The sequence below is a fragment of the Myzus persicae genome, unplaced genomic scaffold, assembly GCF_001856785.1.
Source record: "Myzus persicae strain clone G006 unplaced genomic scaffold, MPER_G0061.0, whole genome shotgun sequence".
Taxonomy (NCBI): Eukaryota; Metazoa; Arthropoda; class Insecta; order Hemiptera; family Aphididae; genus Myzus; species Myzus persicae.
Window position 1 is genome coordinate 639,909 of NW_019103911.1, and position 18,409 is coordinate 658,317.

The window sequence follows — 18,409 nt, forward strand, 5'->3', positions numbered from 1 at the left end:
TAATAAATATATTTTAAGAGTATAAGCATTACACAAAAATTATTTCAATATTTGTAATATAATTGAACTGAAGTCTGACATCCTGCTGGTCCGATAGCGTACACACTTTCTTCTTATTTTCAAAAAAAAGTATATTTAAGTATGTTTTAAACAGATCATATTTTATTTTCCAGTCTGCAAAGATTGGATTATTAATTATTAGTATAAATGTATGGTTGTTCATCACTTGTATCGAAACATTTAGAAGTAAAGGAGAAAACATTATTATTAAATATAATTTATTATAGGTAGGTACATAAAACATAATATATTTTTATTTTTTATGAATAGATTGAATAATTTTATATCAGCAAAATTAAAAATATGTATATATTAATATAATATGTATTGTTTTAAAAAAATATACATAAAGAAATTTGAAATAACGCTGAATCATGCAAATTCAAATAACAAGAATATTTTTTGTTGTGATGTTGTTTTGTTACTATATTATTAATTAACTCAGGTATTTTACTATTATTATAAAAATAATTATGTGGTGATAATAATTATGTGCTCCTATTTTTAAAATATTGAAGCCTATGTTTCCATTATTTTATCTCTTCAGTTATCTTCACTAACTACTCAGTAATGATCTCAATACTTATCTTAGACAAACGTGTTTCGTTGTATATTGGTTTATAGTTTATACAAGTGCCAGAACGCATATTATTGTAGTAATAGTCGGTAAGTTGGAGATAACTAGGTGGTAATATATATATGATATTCTAAAAAAAATTATATTCACACAATAAAACCTAACTACGTATTTTCATTTGATATTTTCTGTAAATACTTGCCAACGGTAGGTATATATAAATAGTTATACGTATAACTATGATACCTATCCACGTTATATTATTATCATTTATCAACAGTTTTACTCAAACATTCAATGTATAGAAATATAATAATTAAGTGTCTACAAAACTACAAATCTACAAATATGATTAATAACATGGTTTTTAGATATTATGTGCTTGTGGTAATCTGAAATGTAAAATAAATATTAAAATATTGATTTATAATTAATAAGAAATTAAACAAAAATAAACAATAGGTATTTAAAATGGTTGTATTAAATTTGTTTTTTATTAATACAGGCAAAATAAATTATGAATAGTATTAAATTATTATGAAAGATACTGTCAACGCTAAATTTGTGCATAAAATGAACCAGATATAGTAAAGTTATTATTTGTATTGAGAAAATATAACTACCTATTGATTATTGTATATTTATTTGTTATTGTTTAAATGTTATATACGTCTATTAAATTGAAAATTCTGTACATTTGTTTTACCATTCTTGCCATCATGTTTAATTTTGATATTCTGTAGAAGTAACGGTAACAATAGTTGACACACATTTTAAAACATAAATACATATTATAAACACATTTTAATATAGATGATTATTCAGAGAACTGTGAACACAATATTTGCACATTTTAACTTTTAGTTTTACTGATTATAATTAATATACACATGTGATGTACTGATGTGTATATATTACATATCGCCAATAATTATAGTCTCACAGGTAGCAGTGTAATACTATGGCTAAACATTATTAGCCATGTTATTAAGCCAGGATTAATATATATTTACACGATGGCCGATAGGTAGTTTTGGCCTTGCACACCAAAGGTCCATGGATCAGTTTTTTAAGGGGCCTCATAATGAACGGCCTTGGGCCCTGTAAAGAAAAATTGCTCCTAAAAATTAAGTGTGGTTAAATATTTTGATAAATACTTTACGGGGTTCTTAATTCCTATATAGACCAAAAACACGCCTAAAAAATAAAAAATTACTGGACCTTAAATAAAACGAAGGGACCCCAGCGGCCTACCGGTCATGACCATACTGACACTCGCTGATGATATAGGTACATCAATACAAGCCACTATTACTACTTACGAGTTAGGACGAGTATGTATTTTTGAAACTAGATATAGACACACCATAGGTACAATATATTATTAACAATTAATAATTATACAATAATTATTATCGATGACATCACCAAAGTTAATTTAATTAACTAAAATTATAATAACATATTATCAATATTTTCAAAATTCTTTGTTTTATAGTTGAATAATAAGATAAAACGCAGAATAAAACCTCTATTAATCTACCTTGGTGTACACACGAGTGATTGATTACAACGGTCTGTGCTCGAGAGTTGATTAGAATCATAAGCTATAGAAAAATACATATTAATCATTATGACTATTATACTTAGGTACCTACCTAAAAAATCAAATATCTATATAGCCATATAGGAAGTGTAATTAGTTAGAATTTAATAACTTATAAGTATTAATATAAGTATTAGTATTAGTATTTATAATAGATTTATCATTTCACCATTCATTCGAAGTACCATTTACGATACTTAATTTTACTATAACAACATAGGATTAAAAAAAATTCTGTTTATTATGTCGATGTTATAAAAAATAATGATTATAGTTTTGATTTTTACAAGCAAAATTAGAACAGCAAATATCACGATACTTCAGCTGGAATTAAGTCTTGCGGGAAGTGAGTATATTGAGTTGCTCATGATTTATAAGAGTGTAATAATGGGCGTGTTTGAACTTTTAGAGTATAAATTTACGAGCAAACACGGATATGGTTTTTAAAAAATGCGCTCTATCATCATTGTATTGCTTACAGCAGGGGTCGGCAACCTTACAGGATGATTACTTTAATATTTCAATATATTTTGTGCGTTGAGGTTTTCATAAAATTATCTGAACACTATTTCTGATACACCTACTTAACTAAGGTATGTTTTTTACTATTAAGACATAATAGTCATTATTACAATCTTACTTAAAAAATTAAAATTAAATAAACATTTTTATTAAACCCAAAAATGTGCATGTTGATATCTATACCTAGTGCATATTAGTTGTATTAAATTTAAAACGAATGATTAATTAAATATCTATGCACAAATAAGTAAAAAGTTATTTTAATCTAAAATGTAATCAGTCATTACTCATTAGTCATTACATAGTGTGTATTGCAGAGTATTTAATATCAAATTACAATTGATAACCATTGTTTTAGTTGTGAAATATAGCTTAAAAATCTTGTACAAATAAAATATTTTAGTGGTAAATATACACATTTTTATAGTCAAACAACTATTTAAATAGGTACCAGTAAAATTATTTTCGAAAACAACAATCGAATAAATTAACATAACAATAAATAGGTACCTGTAAGAAGTAAAAAACAATCTTGATCTGTGTCGATTAAATAATAAACTTATATTTAAAATTATAATATTAGGTACGTATATAATACGCACATGACAAGGGACAAACTTAAATTTACGAGAAACAATAAATAATAACATCCTTAACAACACAATAGAGTACCTTACGTCATATTTACGTATTGAATATAGGCAGGTACGTGTAGTACCTACTATATAAATATCTACAGCATTTCGGACAATATAATATTATATACGCGCAGTGTAATAAAGTTAATTAATTCGATGTGTTAACAATTAATAGCGACGACTACGACGATGTTGATGACGTGACGAGCAGGTCTGATTAAATAATACTATTATTATAACGTTATAGACACGGTGCAAGGTCGTCAACAGCTGCAGTCGGTTTGCTTGTAGGGAAAAGGACTTTGGTGGAATATTCATCTTTATGCATCGTATTGTTTGTTCGAACCGAATATCACACGTGAATATCATGTGATGACGACACCGAATACCACCGGGAATCTTTTGTCGTCGTAGGAAATCAACGGTTATCGGTTTCGAAACGTTATCGTCGTTTATTCGAAACTGCACTACCTACGCCGCGGAGTATACTGAAATACCAACTCGGTACTATAAAAACTATTCTACGTTTTCACGTACGTAATATAATAATTTAACCGACTGTGTTTTATATCATATTAATTATGCTTCCTACTTCCTCTTAACTAAGTGTATTGTTGTATAATTTGCTACAAGATTGCTATAGTGGTTTCTTTTATGTCACAAGATTATTTTATGAAACTCTAATCTTTTTGTACCTACACCTACCTACAAAATGTGTGATATTACATTATCAGCGTTCGCCCTACGATTAATACAATCGTGGATAAATACATCCACTCACGCAATTACAGGCCGTCGCCATAGTTAGCTGATATTATATCCTAATTGTGTCTAAATGTATTACCTATATTATCAATAAATAATAATTTCTTAAATGCTTGTTTTAATAATGTTATTCGTCCGACATTCAATGGTATATAATATACATTATTATTCTGCTGGCACTGCGATATTTTACAATACTGTATGTAGGTATATGTATTACTGGTAACAACATGTGTTTAATGTAAAAGTATACAACTTATGATCAATTTTAGGTCTACTTTCTTATAGGTAATTTATTAATTTCTGAGAACACGGTATCAATAGATGTTTCACTACGTATGTATGATATGTAGAACCAAGCAATCAAACCTTATTTTCTCTTTTAATACTGATCTTGATGCTTCAATTTTTGCTGTTCCCAAAAAGGTAATACTTTTTATGTAATATGTTTACCAAAGAAATATCACCTAATTAAAATGAAATTGTATCTATTTTTTGTTTTTACCTAAGTTACATTACAATATTTTTCTTTAACACTATTGGCGCAGATAAAATTATGTTAATTTAATATTTATTATAGCATTGTTTCAAGACATGTTTACATAAAATATTATAATTACGATAGAACAATACAAATATTATTTCACCTATTTTCAAAAATATTTCATCACTAACAAGTAACAAACCAAGTGAAACTGGGTTGACTACCTATGTGTCAACTCTTATAACATATTATATTATTTATGACACCGTTCTCATTTCACTATGAATTTAACTCACTAGTTTTAATTATCATATCTTATACAATTACATGTTATCTATGTAAGTATAAGCGGCAAAATATGAGCTCATTGCTCACTACTCATTAGTATCTTATCTGGACGTGGGATACGGTCATGTGGCCGGGAAACGTAGGTAGGTTATATTATATGTTAGGTGTGATTAAATAAATACCTAAATAATATACTTTATATTTATTATTACCATCAATACCGTAAATTTAAGCGTAATGTTTAAAAAAAAAATAACAAATCCTTGAATAAAAGCTCAGAAATATCCCTATCTCTGGACCGGGAACCGATCACAAGGCTCTCGTTCTCCGGGCATGATGCTTGACTACCAACGGTCAACTATATTATTATAAGTCTGTAAGTTGTCCGTCAGTTACGTCTGGTCACCAAGTTTTGAACAATTTATATTGGTATTGCTAGTAAATAATATTGACTTAACAAAGCGTTTAAAAAATGTGCATGGGTGCATACGCGCGGACACTAGTTAGGTATTTAAATTTTAAATATTTTATTAAATTTTAATTTATTCTTCAAGAAGACGATGGGTCCCGCTGAACATGTTGATGTGTGTACACTCGTTTTGCTTAGGGTATAATATAAAATAGAGGATATTATATAACTATTATGAGTTATGAATCTAGAATTATACAACATTAATAATATCCAGCTTTGTGCCTTGGTGTAACGCGGTGTTTGGCCGCAGTCCCTAATGTGTGCTGCGGTCAAGCGCAGTTCGGCGTCGCTGGCTCCTGGATGGGTGACCACCTGAATTCTTGGCGACAAATCCTTGCTACACATACAAACAACTAACAAGTGTGAGGGTAAATACCAATTTAAAAAATATTAATACATTTTAAATAGACAATAATATATTAATATGAAAACCCCAGCTAGGATTTAATTTAATTTTCACATTTCAGTGCACCATATTACACCATATATCAGTAGCGCACCAAACAAGGTTGACTAGGAATCCACTTTGCAGAATATAATAAAATATATAGTATGCATTTTAACCTGTTAATCTAAATTTGTTATAATTTCTTATTAATAATTGTTATGCTATATTGTAAAATACCATATGGCGTAAATAACTAAAATAAATAAATAAAATTGTACTGTAATTAAATATTGTTTCATTTTAACAACCTATGGCTATATAATATATATAGGTTAGTAGCATAGGTATTACTATGTATTTTTTGGGTTGGGTAAGGGTTTAATACATTTTTGTTTTCCGTTATTATTGACCACACTTATACATCTATAGAAAATAGTTCTTCCTAAAAATATCGTGGAGGGGAGTCCTCCTTCACCCATTAATACGATACTACTATATGTACCTAATAAATAATAACTATTATGTATTATGACATTTTAATGAACGTGTTTATAAAAAAAATCTTAGTTACACCATTATTTTTTCATCTTCTTCAGCAGCTTTACTATACGGTCCATTCAAGACCCAACTGCCATCAGCAAGCTTCTCCATTTTTCTCAGTTCAAAGTTCAGTATAACATTGCATTTTCATCTATCAGTCTCATATCTTTTTCCACGGTATCTTTCCATCTTGTTCTTAGTCTTCCAAGTGTACTTTTTATACATATTTTTCCTATCGGAACATTCTTTAACGCATCTCCATCAGCTCTTCACACATGTCCCAGCCATACTCTATAAGTCAGAATCTTATAAATGTGAATACATTGGGTTTTTCATATAGACCATACAGCTCTTCATTATGTGTATTTTCATATATCCCTAGGTCATCACCACTACAAAATATATATTGCAATTCCTATTTCGTCAGTACAGAATGTTGTTTATAAAAACGTTTATTGTGATTCACAAAGTATAAACTGTAGTCGTCTGTGTTCTGTCTTCCTTGTACCTACCTATAAAATTTAGTTTTGTGTGCAGAACGGGAAACACGACATTATTTAAATTAAACTATTTTGTAAAAATCTGACAAAATCGCTGAAACCGGTATTCTTAAAAAAACCGTGACCCTTATTTTTTAAAGGCCAAGGTTTCTATAGTTCTTTGTCCGATCAGAAACCTCTCCAATCGCCATGGTTAACAAACCGTAACGTTCCGGTATGATTATAAACGGTTCCACGGCGTATATATATCATGGGTAGATTCGGTTCTTTTACTTTAAACGAGTAGCTCTGATGACAAACCAATAATCCTTTTTTTTAAATAGGCGACATTTTAATTGCATCATTTACTATAATTACATTTTAGCAATTTATTGTTACCCCTAGGTACTTAAAGTATTTTTTTTATTGAGAGCTAAATTACATCACCGTTATAAAAAAACATTTGTAAAATCTTAGGTAAAAAAAAAAAATATTGTGTTGGGATCATTTGTAGAATTGATATAATTAAAAATAAAACCTCAAATGAAATAATTATATACATTCATATGATGAATAGAATGTAATATTAAAATAACTTTGTACTAAGTACATAACCAGGCGCGTTTCTAATTTGCACTAAAATAATGATATATAATTTGCACCACTGCAGATAGTCGAAAATAGTGAATTTAATTTGCATCAAAATAAGTGCCTAGGTATTCGATTACTTGATATTCCTTAAGTTGATTATTTAATTGATAGTTATTGTTTATAATATTAAAACTCTATAATTGTTTTAAAATTATTTTTTTCCAAAACTAATAGTTTTATGAGTATGATATTAAATAATATTATACTCGTCCAATATTATTATAGGTCAGGTAGGTTTTAACTTTTTAAGTCAATACTGACGTAGATAGGTACAGTAGAACGGTGAAAATAGGTAAGTAAAATAACCTAGGAATTGGTTATGTGGTTGGATACCTATAAGTTTTTATAATCGTAACAGTGGTGTGCTCGGTGCTATGTTCCCACATTCCTCCTTGTTTGTTAAATTTCATAGATCATAATATTATATTAATTTATTATTATAAATTAAATGAGGTGAATGGTTTTCGAAGATAAAAAAGTACACAATTAAATTAAATGTATTATTTATAATATAGAGTGAAAAGGTGATATTAAATTTGTACGAAAGAATATTACGAACCAAAAATTTAACAGCTTTTGTGAAAAAAAATCGGCACTATACTATTACAACCTTAACTTTTAGAACTAAATTTCTGACTTTTCGTTCCTCACAACTCACCACTATTAATAGGTGATCAATGTGTTTAGAATTTTAATTTATATGAAGTAATATTAGTTGCTTGTTATTTATATTGCATTTTAAATCATATCCATTATGATTTAAGATTACAATTACCGAAGAGTGCCATATCTTGTGTTTCATGTGTTGTTTTTATATTATTTATGCGTCTATGTCAGTCAACTTTATTATTTATTGTGTTATTAAATACAGATTGTACATTGTACATGTAAAATTTAGAACATACGTAAATGTAATAGATTGATGGATTTTTTAATTAAAGGAGCTGGGTTTATAATAATTTAAGGAATAATTAATTACTTGATCAGATAGGTATCTCGTAGCTCATAGTATATCTATTTACATATATTTATTCTTTGGTAGAACTTGAAGCAACTTAATGATAGTTGTTTTAAGTCATTGGCAACATTAATTTATAATGGTCAATGGTCATTAGACATATGTTGTTTTTTTTAACTTACATGTCCTGACAAATTATTATCCTTGTTATTTTTTAACTTTTTCATTTTAGATTATGAACGTAGCGACGAATGTATTGGTTTTACATTGATGTGTGTTTTTTTCTGTCTGTCATCAGCTTTTTGGGTAGTAAAATTGCCCCAATTATTTACTTCAACATATTTTCTGATAAAAATTTTCTTTAATTTTTTAATTTCTTCAATTTTCTATTAAGTATTTAAGTGTCATATTGCTTCATTCTCATCACAATGTAATTTTGAACAATTACTGCCCCTGATAATTTCATATTTATGCTCAAAATATGGAAATTCAAGCCTATATTAAGCTGAATTTCCAAGAAGCTTGGCTCGGCTCATGGCTCGTGGACAGTGACTCAAGTTTGTTAATGTCTCAAGGCGAGTACACACAAGAGCAAAAAAAAAATATATTTGATATTTGTTTAGATATTTTATTCTCACATCGCAAGTATGTGAGCAATCAAATGCATTTCGTTTGTTCGAGTGTACGGAATATACAATGCATACCATGCATTGAACAATATTTACCATTTGCTCCAACACAAAACCAAAATAAGCGTCCATACGATGACTCGAATGCTCTGAGCATGACTGAAGTACCGACAGTAATCGGCGGCTCTCCAGCATAGTTAATAATAATTATAATAATAATTTATTATCTTTGTACTAAGTATGTATAGTATTCATGATGGTAGTATTAGTATAATCAGTAGATTGTTTTTCAATTTATTAATTATTTGTATTCTTAAAGCGATAAGAACTCGCTCCCCCAGCACAAACTTTGCTTTTGGGTGTACTGCAGTACCTATGGTATTTGATGTATATATTCTTTGCATCATTTATCTTATTGTTGCAATAATAATGTTCATTAAAATTATTATTATCCATGATCGTTTCATTTGTTTACGAATAATATGCTCTCGTATGTGCGCCTTTTAAATTATTACATACGTGCTGTGGGTAATACTGGGTGTGGTCATGGTTGCCCGCAGTGGGTGCAGGGTTACATGCCCCACCCCCCGCTATTTTGGTATATATTAATTGTTTATCACGTCTTGTAAAAAACAAAAAACAATAGTATGTGCTGTGTTATCATAGATATTTGACTTCCCTCCCCCCACAGTTAGCTTATATTTTTTAGGGCTCCCTTGGGGCCTTGGATATGTTGATAATTGGTATAGTGTGAGACGCGCCGCGTTACTCATCAAGTGCGTTTCCACGGCCTTGTTTATAGTTGGATTTAGTTAGGTTTAGTTGGTTTTAGTGAGGTTTAATCTAACCTAACGCCGCGGCCGCTAACGGCATTTGCCAGTATTATACATTTAGATTTAAATTGTTTCTGGTGTGTCCAATTCTTAGGCGATTTATAGTTGTTTCGTTTTTTCGATTTAGGTTAGGGTTTTCCCATCTGAATATTGTGCTCTTGATCTGGTTTAATTTAGTGGTTTGGCTTTTCCATAGGATTCGCCATTTTTTTTAATATTGGTTTTTGTGGAGTTTTTTAAGTCATCGTAAGAGAGGAGGTCTAGTGCGTTTATGTCTGTGTCAGATTCATCAATTTTGGCGAATTAGTTCGCAGTTTCATTGCCTATAATGCCGGTGTGTCCTGGGATCCAAATGAGTGTGATTTGGTTTTATATTGGTTTTGGGTTCATCTAGTTTGTTTTGTATGAGGAATGTTATGTAATGTTATGTTTTATATTATTTTAATACTGTTTATGGCACTTAAATAGTCACTGAGGATTAAGAAATTAGTGAGTTCCGATGTGTTAATTTAATAGGAATTTATAAATCATAATTTATATTACTAAAAGTATCTACCTACCTAATTTATATCTCCTTTGGTGCTGAGCATGAAATCCAAATATCCTTTTTTGAACCAAATTCTTTTTAAATTTAAATATACTTATATATGGTAACACAATATGTCATAGGCAAGTACCTACAACCTAAAAACTACAAGTAAACACAGTCTACAACTTAAAAGTCCATAAAATCTTATAATTTTTGAGATTAAATTGACCCCATCTGTTTATAATTGTAGTATATTTACGACAAGTCAAAAAATAAAACAATACTATTACAGACGTTTATTAAATACGATTTTAAATTGGTTTTTAGCAGAAGATAGAGCTACTTAATTTAATTCGCCAAACCGTTAATTTTTTTATAATTATTAATTATTGTATTTTCTATTATACAGATTGTAAATATTTAATTTCATAATGAAAAAATTAATAATAACTGGCTTTTTCAAGAACTTAGTGTATGCAAGCTTGAAAATTTAATACAACGTTCCTCCTACCTAAGTAGTTTTTAAGGAAATTAAAAAATATCGAAAATATGTGGTCACAATTTCTACAAAATTTGTTAAAATCACAAACATTTAGGTACTTAAAATAATTATGTTAATTATATATGTACTAAAATATATCTGTAAAATCAATTTTATCACACTAAATAGTGTAAGTATGCACTTAAAATATCATAAATAAAATTTGTATATTTATAATAGTAAAGGTCAGAACACTTTACACTATTATTATTGTACACTGATAAGTGTAATTCCTAGTAACTATTAACTATGCTATAGTATGAGGTAGAGTAACCACCTTCAATAAGTGACAAAAATAAATAATATAATTATAGCATATTGTATATAAATACAAAATACAAAAATACCCAATACTTTCTCAGTACCAACTATTGCAGTTTCACACCATCATTGTAAATATAATTAAGTTCACCATTTTAAATACTCATAATATTTTTAAGTGTTGAATTTATCTTATTATTTCTAACATCTAAATTGACAAAATGAAACATCAATATTAGATCAAACTAACCAAAAAGAAGACAATTACTGAATACATAATACGATATAGTATATACTGAGTGGATAAAATTATACATGGCAGAATTTTACAAAATAAAAATTAATAATTTAAATAGTATGATTTCAACTGAAGGAATTATTAAGAAATTCCCTTTAAAAACATACAATTACTGTGCAGATTCAAATATCATTTGTATGCATAGATTTAGTTGTTCAGGTAATAACTTTATTCTTTAATAAAATAATAATTTAATAAAAAAAAAAAAATAATAAGAATAATAATAATAACTCACAACTTAAGTAACAGATGTACAAACTTGTCACATAAAGTTGCAATGGGTGTACATGTGTTCAATAAATAAAAATTAATAAAGCATATTTTTTTTTATCAACTCATGGTCTTTCAAGAATACATTGCATTGGTATATACTTAAAATATATTGTATAATAATACATATTTAGTGTATATTCTAATATCTATTTATTTATTTAATAAAAGGTAGGTGGTACAAAATACAAGAAAAAACATTGATGTCACTCTTAACAATAAAATAATCTTAATTTTTACAAGTCTATAGCACAGAAAATACTATTTTGTTTATAACTAAAAACATACAAGGTAAAATAATATTTATGTTCTTTTTAAGTCTTATATTCTAATGAGAAGGAAGTTAGGTAGATTGGTTTTATCAATAGTGTGGACATTGTCTAGTTTGGAAATACGGGGCACACACACACACACTCACACACAATCAAACATAGACACACACTAACACATAGAAATACCAAAGTATCATACATTATTGTATTACACATCTAATTGTGACTTTGTGGATGATACGTCTGTTGGGATTCTTCTAGCCAATGTGTTTTGTTCTGTCGTACCCCTTCAATTAATGGCTCAAGTTTCTCTGACAGATCAGCAATTGCCTGTCAATGAAGAATAAGGTTATACTCAATTAAAAATGTATCATCAATTTTAATTATTTATTTATCTAATACCATAGGACATTTACTGAATAGATTTTTTTTTATTTGATGTATCAAAATTAGGTATATGGATTTTTTAATTTTGAAACTTTTTATTTTTTCTTATAATAATACATTCTTAACCTACATAGGTTATTTACATCTGCAAATACTAACAGAAAGGTAATTTTATTAACTATTTTAACTCGATAATAATTAAGAATAATAACAAGAATAATATATAATTTTGTTGGTTAGACTTTTAGGCAACATGTAGTGGTGTAGAGATGACAAATATAAAGAAGAATTAATATAATTTAGAAACTAAAAATTGGAATTCAAAAGTAAATAAAAGTTATTAATTTAAACTCACCTGATATATGGGTAAACAAATTGAGTCAATGAATCCAACTTGCATCATTGGAAGCTGATCTTCCTTTTCTCGATTCATTATGTCCTAAAATAAAAAAATTAATTGTGTGTGTGACAAAATAAGTTTTACGTGAAATGTATGTATCAAACTATCAACCATACTTACAATAGGTGTGATATTAAATTTTCTTCTTTCTATGTCACCCTGTTCAAAAAATTCATTAGTCACCAATTCAGCCACCTAAACATAATAAATAATTAACACATTTAAAAATGTATTACTAACACGTAGTAGGATAATCAATACGTATACCATTAGTATAGCGTATAGGTAAGTGAATAACCATTGGTTATAAATACTAGTGTATAATAGTGTAGCACATACTCGTTTTTCAATCTCCCATGGTTTGGTTATGGCGGCCAAATCACACACAGTCATTAACATGGCTCTAAAAAGTTCTCTATCTTCTTCTCTGGTCCAGTCGTACATACCCGTACGGACTAGTTCTAGGAACTTCCCTCGTTTTCTATAAATATTTAATTAAAAACGTTATATTTTAATCTGACAAATATAAGTATATCTTATAATACTAAAATAAACTATTTAAATTATAAGATATTGAGATACGCACTTGATATAAATTACATTGTTTCAAAAACTACACAAGATTTCAAGTTTTAAGTTAAAATATGAATATAATAAATAATAAATATGGGTTTGACTAACAGTTTTATAAAAATAATTTAATAATATCTAACCTGAAGTATACAGCTAAATCAGTGGCTAATATAGCATCTTCTAATACTTTTATAACGCGAGAATACTCATTTGGTGATAGGTTACCTAAAATTTGATTACCCTAAAAAAAAAAATTTTCATGTTAATAAAAACAATTTAAAAAATATATAAATTAATCACATACTTGACTGTTTAATATCATTAAACACTGGTCAAAATGATGATGTTCCATGGTAGATGTTGAGTAGAGTTGTGCAAGTGGAGAGGAAACCCTAAAAGTAGATAATAAACATAAAAATAAAAATAAAATCATACAATAGAATTTACAATAGACAGAAAAGAATATTTTATAGGCAACATGGGCATCTTACTTTATTTGAAAGGAGTTGTTGGTTCCACGATGGTCCAAATCATGGCAAAGACAAGCAATAATGAGGGCAAGACATTCCAAGTCACCAAAAACTTGCCACCACCGTGTTGCCTAGAACAAATATTTAATAAAATAATATAAAATACTTTATTTGAGTCTTAATAGTGTAAACGTACAGTAATAATGGAAAACATCATCTGAGCAACATTGAATGCATGCCTCCAGTTGTGGTATGTTACTGATCGGTAATTTTTTTTGACGCTTAATAGCCATCGGCACAAGACCTGATAGTCAATATGAAAAGGTTCAACTAAATCCATATCCATAAACATTCGTATGCTTGCCTGAAAATGAAAATAATTTTGAATTTTAATATTATCTACAGAGGAAAAATATTATACTTTTATACTTTGTATACTTACTAGTAATGTATCATCATCACTCATATAAATATCATCAAAAGAAAAATCATACAAATTGTACGTAACAGCTGATGGAACTTGCAAAGCCTAAAAAATGAACAACATTAAACCCTCGAAACAATTTTCATTAGATAAAATAGATTGATTTACTCTCAATTTTTGTGCGTCTTCCAGTGATGCTGAAGCGTGGTAACTAAGCACATCCAACGTAACATTTTGTTTTGCATTGGCAATAATGGCTTTCTCGAACCTACGAATTAAACTACCGAGTAACAAACGTAAAATCCTAATCGTGGGCACGGTGAAATTATGCCAAGTGCATTTGGACTAGTGCACTTTTACTTACTTACATGTGTGTATTATGTATTCCCATGCCACAAAATATGGCAAACGCTTCCACGAAGTTCTCATCGTTTTTGGTAAATAAGAGATCATCAAACTTGTTAACTAACTGCAACACAAACAATTTTGGGGTTTAGTATAAATCGTTCGTTATTTCATAAATCGCTATCTACGCGTAAACAAGTAACCGGGCCGATTTCGGAACGGACGATATATTACGGTAACGTAACACTATTTTTATTTATTATTATATATATTTTTGTTTTTTTTTGCTTACTTGTATCACTCCGATTATTTGACCGGACGAATTCTTGATCGGCATGCACAGCACGGTGGAGTGTTTGAATCCAGCGTCTTCGTCCACAGACTGGTCGAAACGGCTGTCTTCGTAAGCGTTGGCAATGTTTACAGTCTGAAAACGATAGCAGTTCGTGATGAGTTTGGTTAAAGATTATGTACAACCGTGACCGCTGCTCAAGTTTCAATTGGATTATTCACGTTTTATTTGCGTCGTAATAATATTTTAGTGACGATTTTTTTCTCATCCCCGGCAGGACGACACTATAATATAATCAGGCCCGTCGCTAGGGCACAAGCGAGCCATGCGTTCCTCTAGGTTGGCATGCAATTTTAAAGAAATTGAAGGAGGCGATATTAAATAAATATCGATTGAGAAGAGCGGCATTAAATTTGTCGATTTAGGGTGGAAAATATCTGAACGATGGGCCTGAATATAATACAGTATAGTATACGGTCCGACATAGGGTATTATAATATTATGGACGTTAACGAGTTTGAAGAAAACGGCTTTACGATTATACGATCGTGTTGCATAATATACGTAGGTATTGGAGTAATGATGATTAGTTTTTTATTTTTTGTTGTTGTTGTTGAACAATCTGGGGACGTTTCGGTCTAAAAATAATTCGAGAAAGAAACTAATCATCGCTGTAATCCGGTATAACAGTCGACAAAAATAGAAAAACACTCTAAAAAAAAAAATATTATTCTAATTTTGTTTAACCGCATTAACGGGATATAGGTACGGTGTAAATAAGGAGTAAACAAATAAATACATTTTTTAAATGTGTAATATTTTAACAGGGTAATCGTGACATAACCAGTTTATTTATATTCTTTAGAAATATAAATAAAATAAAAATCGTATGCGTTTAATGTTTGTATTTTATTTGGAGATAAAAACACGAAGAAACTTAAAATATAAAATATATTTTATAGGATGTTTATTATAAATGCATTAATTAACGTTTTTAAGTGCATTAAATTCCTAACCCTAGGCTTATTATTCACACCGTTGCAGTGTATGTTTGTTACGCTTACCTCTCCGGTAGTGGCCACGTAACCGGTTATACCGATGTTGACGGGAAATCTGCTCTCGAAAGGGCTAAAAAATGACGGCACTGTTAATAGTTACCTAGGTCATAAAAAGGAGGCTAGGAATAAATCGTTTAATCTCTTACTAGTGTTGAGAATTTTTTTATTTTCTCCTTCTCCGCAAAGAAGGAGAAATAGAAGGAGACTTTACCTAGTCCTCTCGTTGTCCTTCCCCTGCAAGTCGTTCGCTTCCAAGTCGAACACTCGAGAAAAGCTCGCTTTCGACGCCTCATGTAACAGTAATACCTGTTGAATTTAATATTACTCATTAGTTAGCTTAGCTTATTGTATTCCAATTATTAAAATACCAAATAATTTTCATTCGTTGATAATTTGAAATCGGACGATCAGAGTCATGCAAACAACCATCCTATGTATTAATTGTATATTTGTATGTTTTGTTCATTAAAATAAATAGGCTTCGATGTACATAATATAATATAATAATTTATAATGCATATAATGTACACAATTTAAATGTGAAAATTAATGAATGGTTTATGATCTTATTCATTTCTGAGTTATCTTATAATATGTTGGTTAAATATTATTATAACCATTTAATTCAGAACAAAAACTACCTGAACGATTGATAAAATTAAAATTTTAAGAAAATCGAGTATATTTCAATGTTGAAACAATTAAACACTTCCTACAGGATTAAATAAAAAATTGACCGAAATAGGCTGTCCTACACTTTTACTTGCTTTGAAAATAATTATTTCATAAAATATATAAAAATCAACAAAATTCACGAAAAATAAGCATAAACTTTAAAATTATCATTTTCTTTAAGTTGAAATACAAAATATAGAGTTTTGGGGAAGTGTTCTTCACCAGGGGCGGATGACACGACTCTGATTTACATGAATGATAATTTTATCATCACAGTATTAATATATACAAGTACCTGGACCCTCTGACATTGTATAAGCGATTGAGTATGGGTGAGGATTCTAAAAACCATATGCTCTATTGTGCTCTGTTCTTCGAAAATCATACGCGCGAGATCCAATAGTACCTGATTAACAAACATAATAATAATTTATAGATATAAAATATTATATCATATCAAGGTGACCTATTTATCATAATTTGACCTAATTAGATTACACACCTGATTCCTTTTCACTTCCAACTGGCTTTTTTCGTAAAGCTGTGCGTTTCTGAGACCAATGCCACAGAATTGTAAATAGTCTGAGAAAACTTTCTCGTCGTTTTGAGTGAAGCATGGTGCATTTTTTTTATTAATTACCTGAAAATTATTAAATAACATTAGTAAAATGATGTTACAACGACGAACGTCTTTCAAAACTTACTTGTGCTACACCCATTACTTCCCCATTGAAGTCTTTGATCGGCATGCACAGTAAACTGTGAGTTTTATAACCAGTACGGGCATCGATATCGTGGTTAAAACGTGTATCCTAAAAACAACAATAGACTATTTAAAAAATTTATTATTATTTATTATTTCTATTGTGATACAGGAGCCTTGAAAACACCACAATCTCAAGAGAACACTACACCTTGACCCAACATCGGGGCATCGGGTTTATCAATGGAAAAGTAGTTTATTTTTTTTTGACAATTTATAAGTAATCAGCAAACGGAAACATCTAAAACAGTGCTAGCCGATAGGTGCACTAGTATTACGTGTAATAAATTATTAAATCATACTTTGTAAAAAAAACCAACAACTAACAAAAAATTCAAGATTTAAAGGCTAAATGAAATACGATTAAAATTTGATTCATCTTCTAAAGCATCACCTACACTATTTTTTTTTTTTATTATTATGAGGTTAACATTAATATTGAAATAACGTATAGACGCATAGTAGGTACACTATTTTTCTGTGATACTAATATGTAGGTATACGACTTATATTGTTATATTAATATTATAAATGCGATGATTGTTGTCTTAGAAATCATATTACTATTTTGTTCGTAGATTTCAGTTTCCCGAGTATCTAAATAATATTTAAATAAGGTAGTTATTTTTATGTTCAGAATAAAAAGAAGATTTTTATTGTTTTAATTTTAAGAAAAACAGCTATTGAGCTATTTTGGTTTAAACTTTAAATATAGAATAAGGGCATTTGTTTGTAAAACCGGTTCTTCTTGTTGACAATGTACGAGAGGTTAAAAACTGATCTCCGATAAAAAATTACATAACTACAATAACACTAACGGGGTCATAATTTAGTATTCAGTTTTTTATTTTTCAATAATTTGGGTAACATCCGTTTTGCATGATGTACCTATCAGTAAAAACATAAAAGGTTGGGTGGATAAAAATTAAAAACATGTATCGTTAAATAATCAAAGAGACTA

General features: G+C 29.0%; 1 protein-coding gene and 1 long non-coding RNA gene across 6 annotated transcripts in view; one reads left to right on the forward strand and one right to left on the reverse strand.

Moving 5' to 3' along the window:
* The first annotated feature begins 2,481 nt into the window (after positions 1–2,481).
* LOC111036219 lies at positions 2,482–4,285 on the forward strand. The gene is made up of 3 exons (XR_002604742.1): positions 2,482–2,589; positions 2,653–2,836; positions 3,651–4,285. It is a non-coding gene; the product is annotated as an uncharacterized LOC111036219 (long non-coding RNA).
* Positions 4,286–12,125: 7,840 nt separating this feature from the next.
* Positions 12,126–18,409, reverse strand: part of LOC111036226 (dual 3',5'-cyclic-AMP and -GMP phosphodiesterase 11-like) — a 77,363-nt gene continuing 71,079 nt past the window's right edge. For 4 of the 5 annotated variants that reach the window (XM_022318183.1, XM_022318188.1, XM_022318185.1 and 1 more), the window contains 17 exons: positions 17,390–17,497; positions 17,188–17,325; positions 16,981–17,091; positions 16,222–16,316; positions 16,017–16,080; positions 14,953–15,087; positions 14,684–14,784; positions 14,484–14,595; positions 14,334–14,420; positions 14,088–14,255; positions 13,913–14,022; positions 13,726–13,813; positions 13,562–13,662; positions 13,188–13,329; positions 12,969–13,043; positions 12,804–12,887; positions 12,126–12,391 (listed from right to left, as the gene is read on the reverse strand). In XM_022318183.1, coding sequence (XP_022173875.1) covers positions 12,278–12,391; positions 12,804–12,887; positions 12,969–13,043; positions 13,188–13,329; positions 13,562–13,662; positions 13,726–13,813; positions 13,913–14,022; positions 14,088–14,255; positions 14,334–14,420; positions 14,484–14,595; positions 14,684–14,784; positions 14,953–15,087; positions 16,017–16,080; positions 16,222–16,316; positions 16,981–17,091; positions 17,188–17,325; positions 17,390–17,497 — 1,833 coding nt within the window. In that variant the 3' untranslated portion in view covers positions 12,126–12,277. The remainder of the gene's footprint in view (positions 12,392–12,803; positions 12,888–12,968; positions 13,044–13,187; positions 13,330–13,561; positions 13,663–13,725; positions 13,814–13,912; positions 14,023–14,087; positions 14,256–14,333; positions 14,421–14,483; positions 14,596–14,683; positions 14,785–14,952; positions 15,088–16,016; positions 16,081–16,221; positions 16,317–16,980; positions 17,092–17,187; positions 17,326–17,389; positions 17,498–18,409) is intronic. The other variant, XM_022318184.1, reaches the window with a different exon arrangement.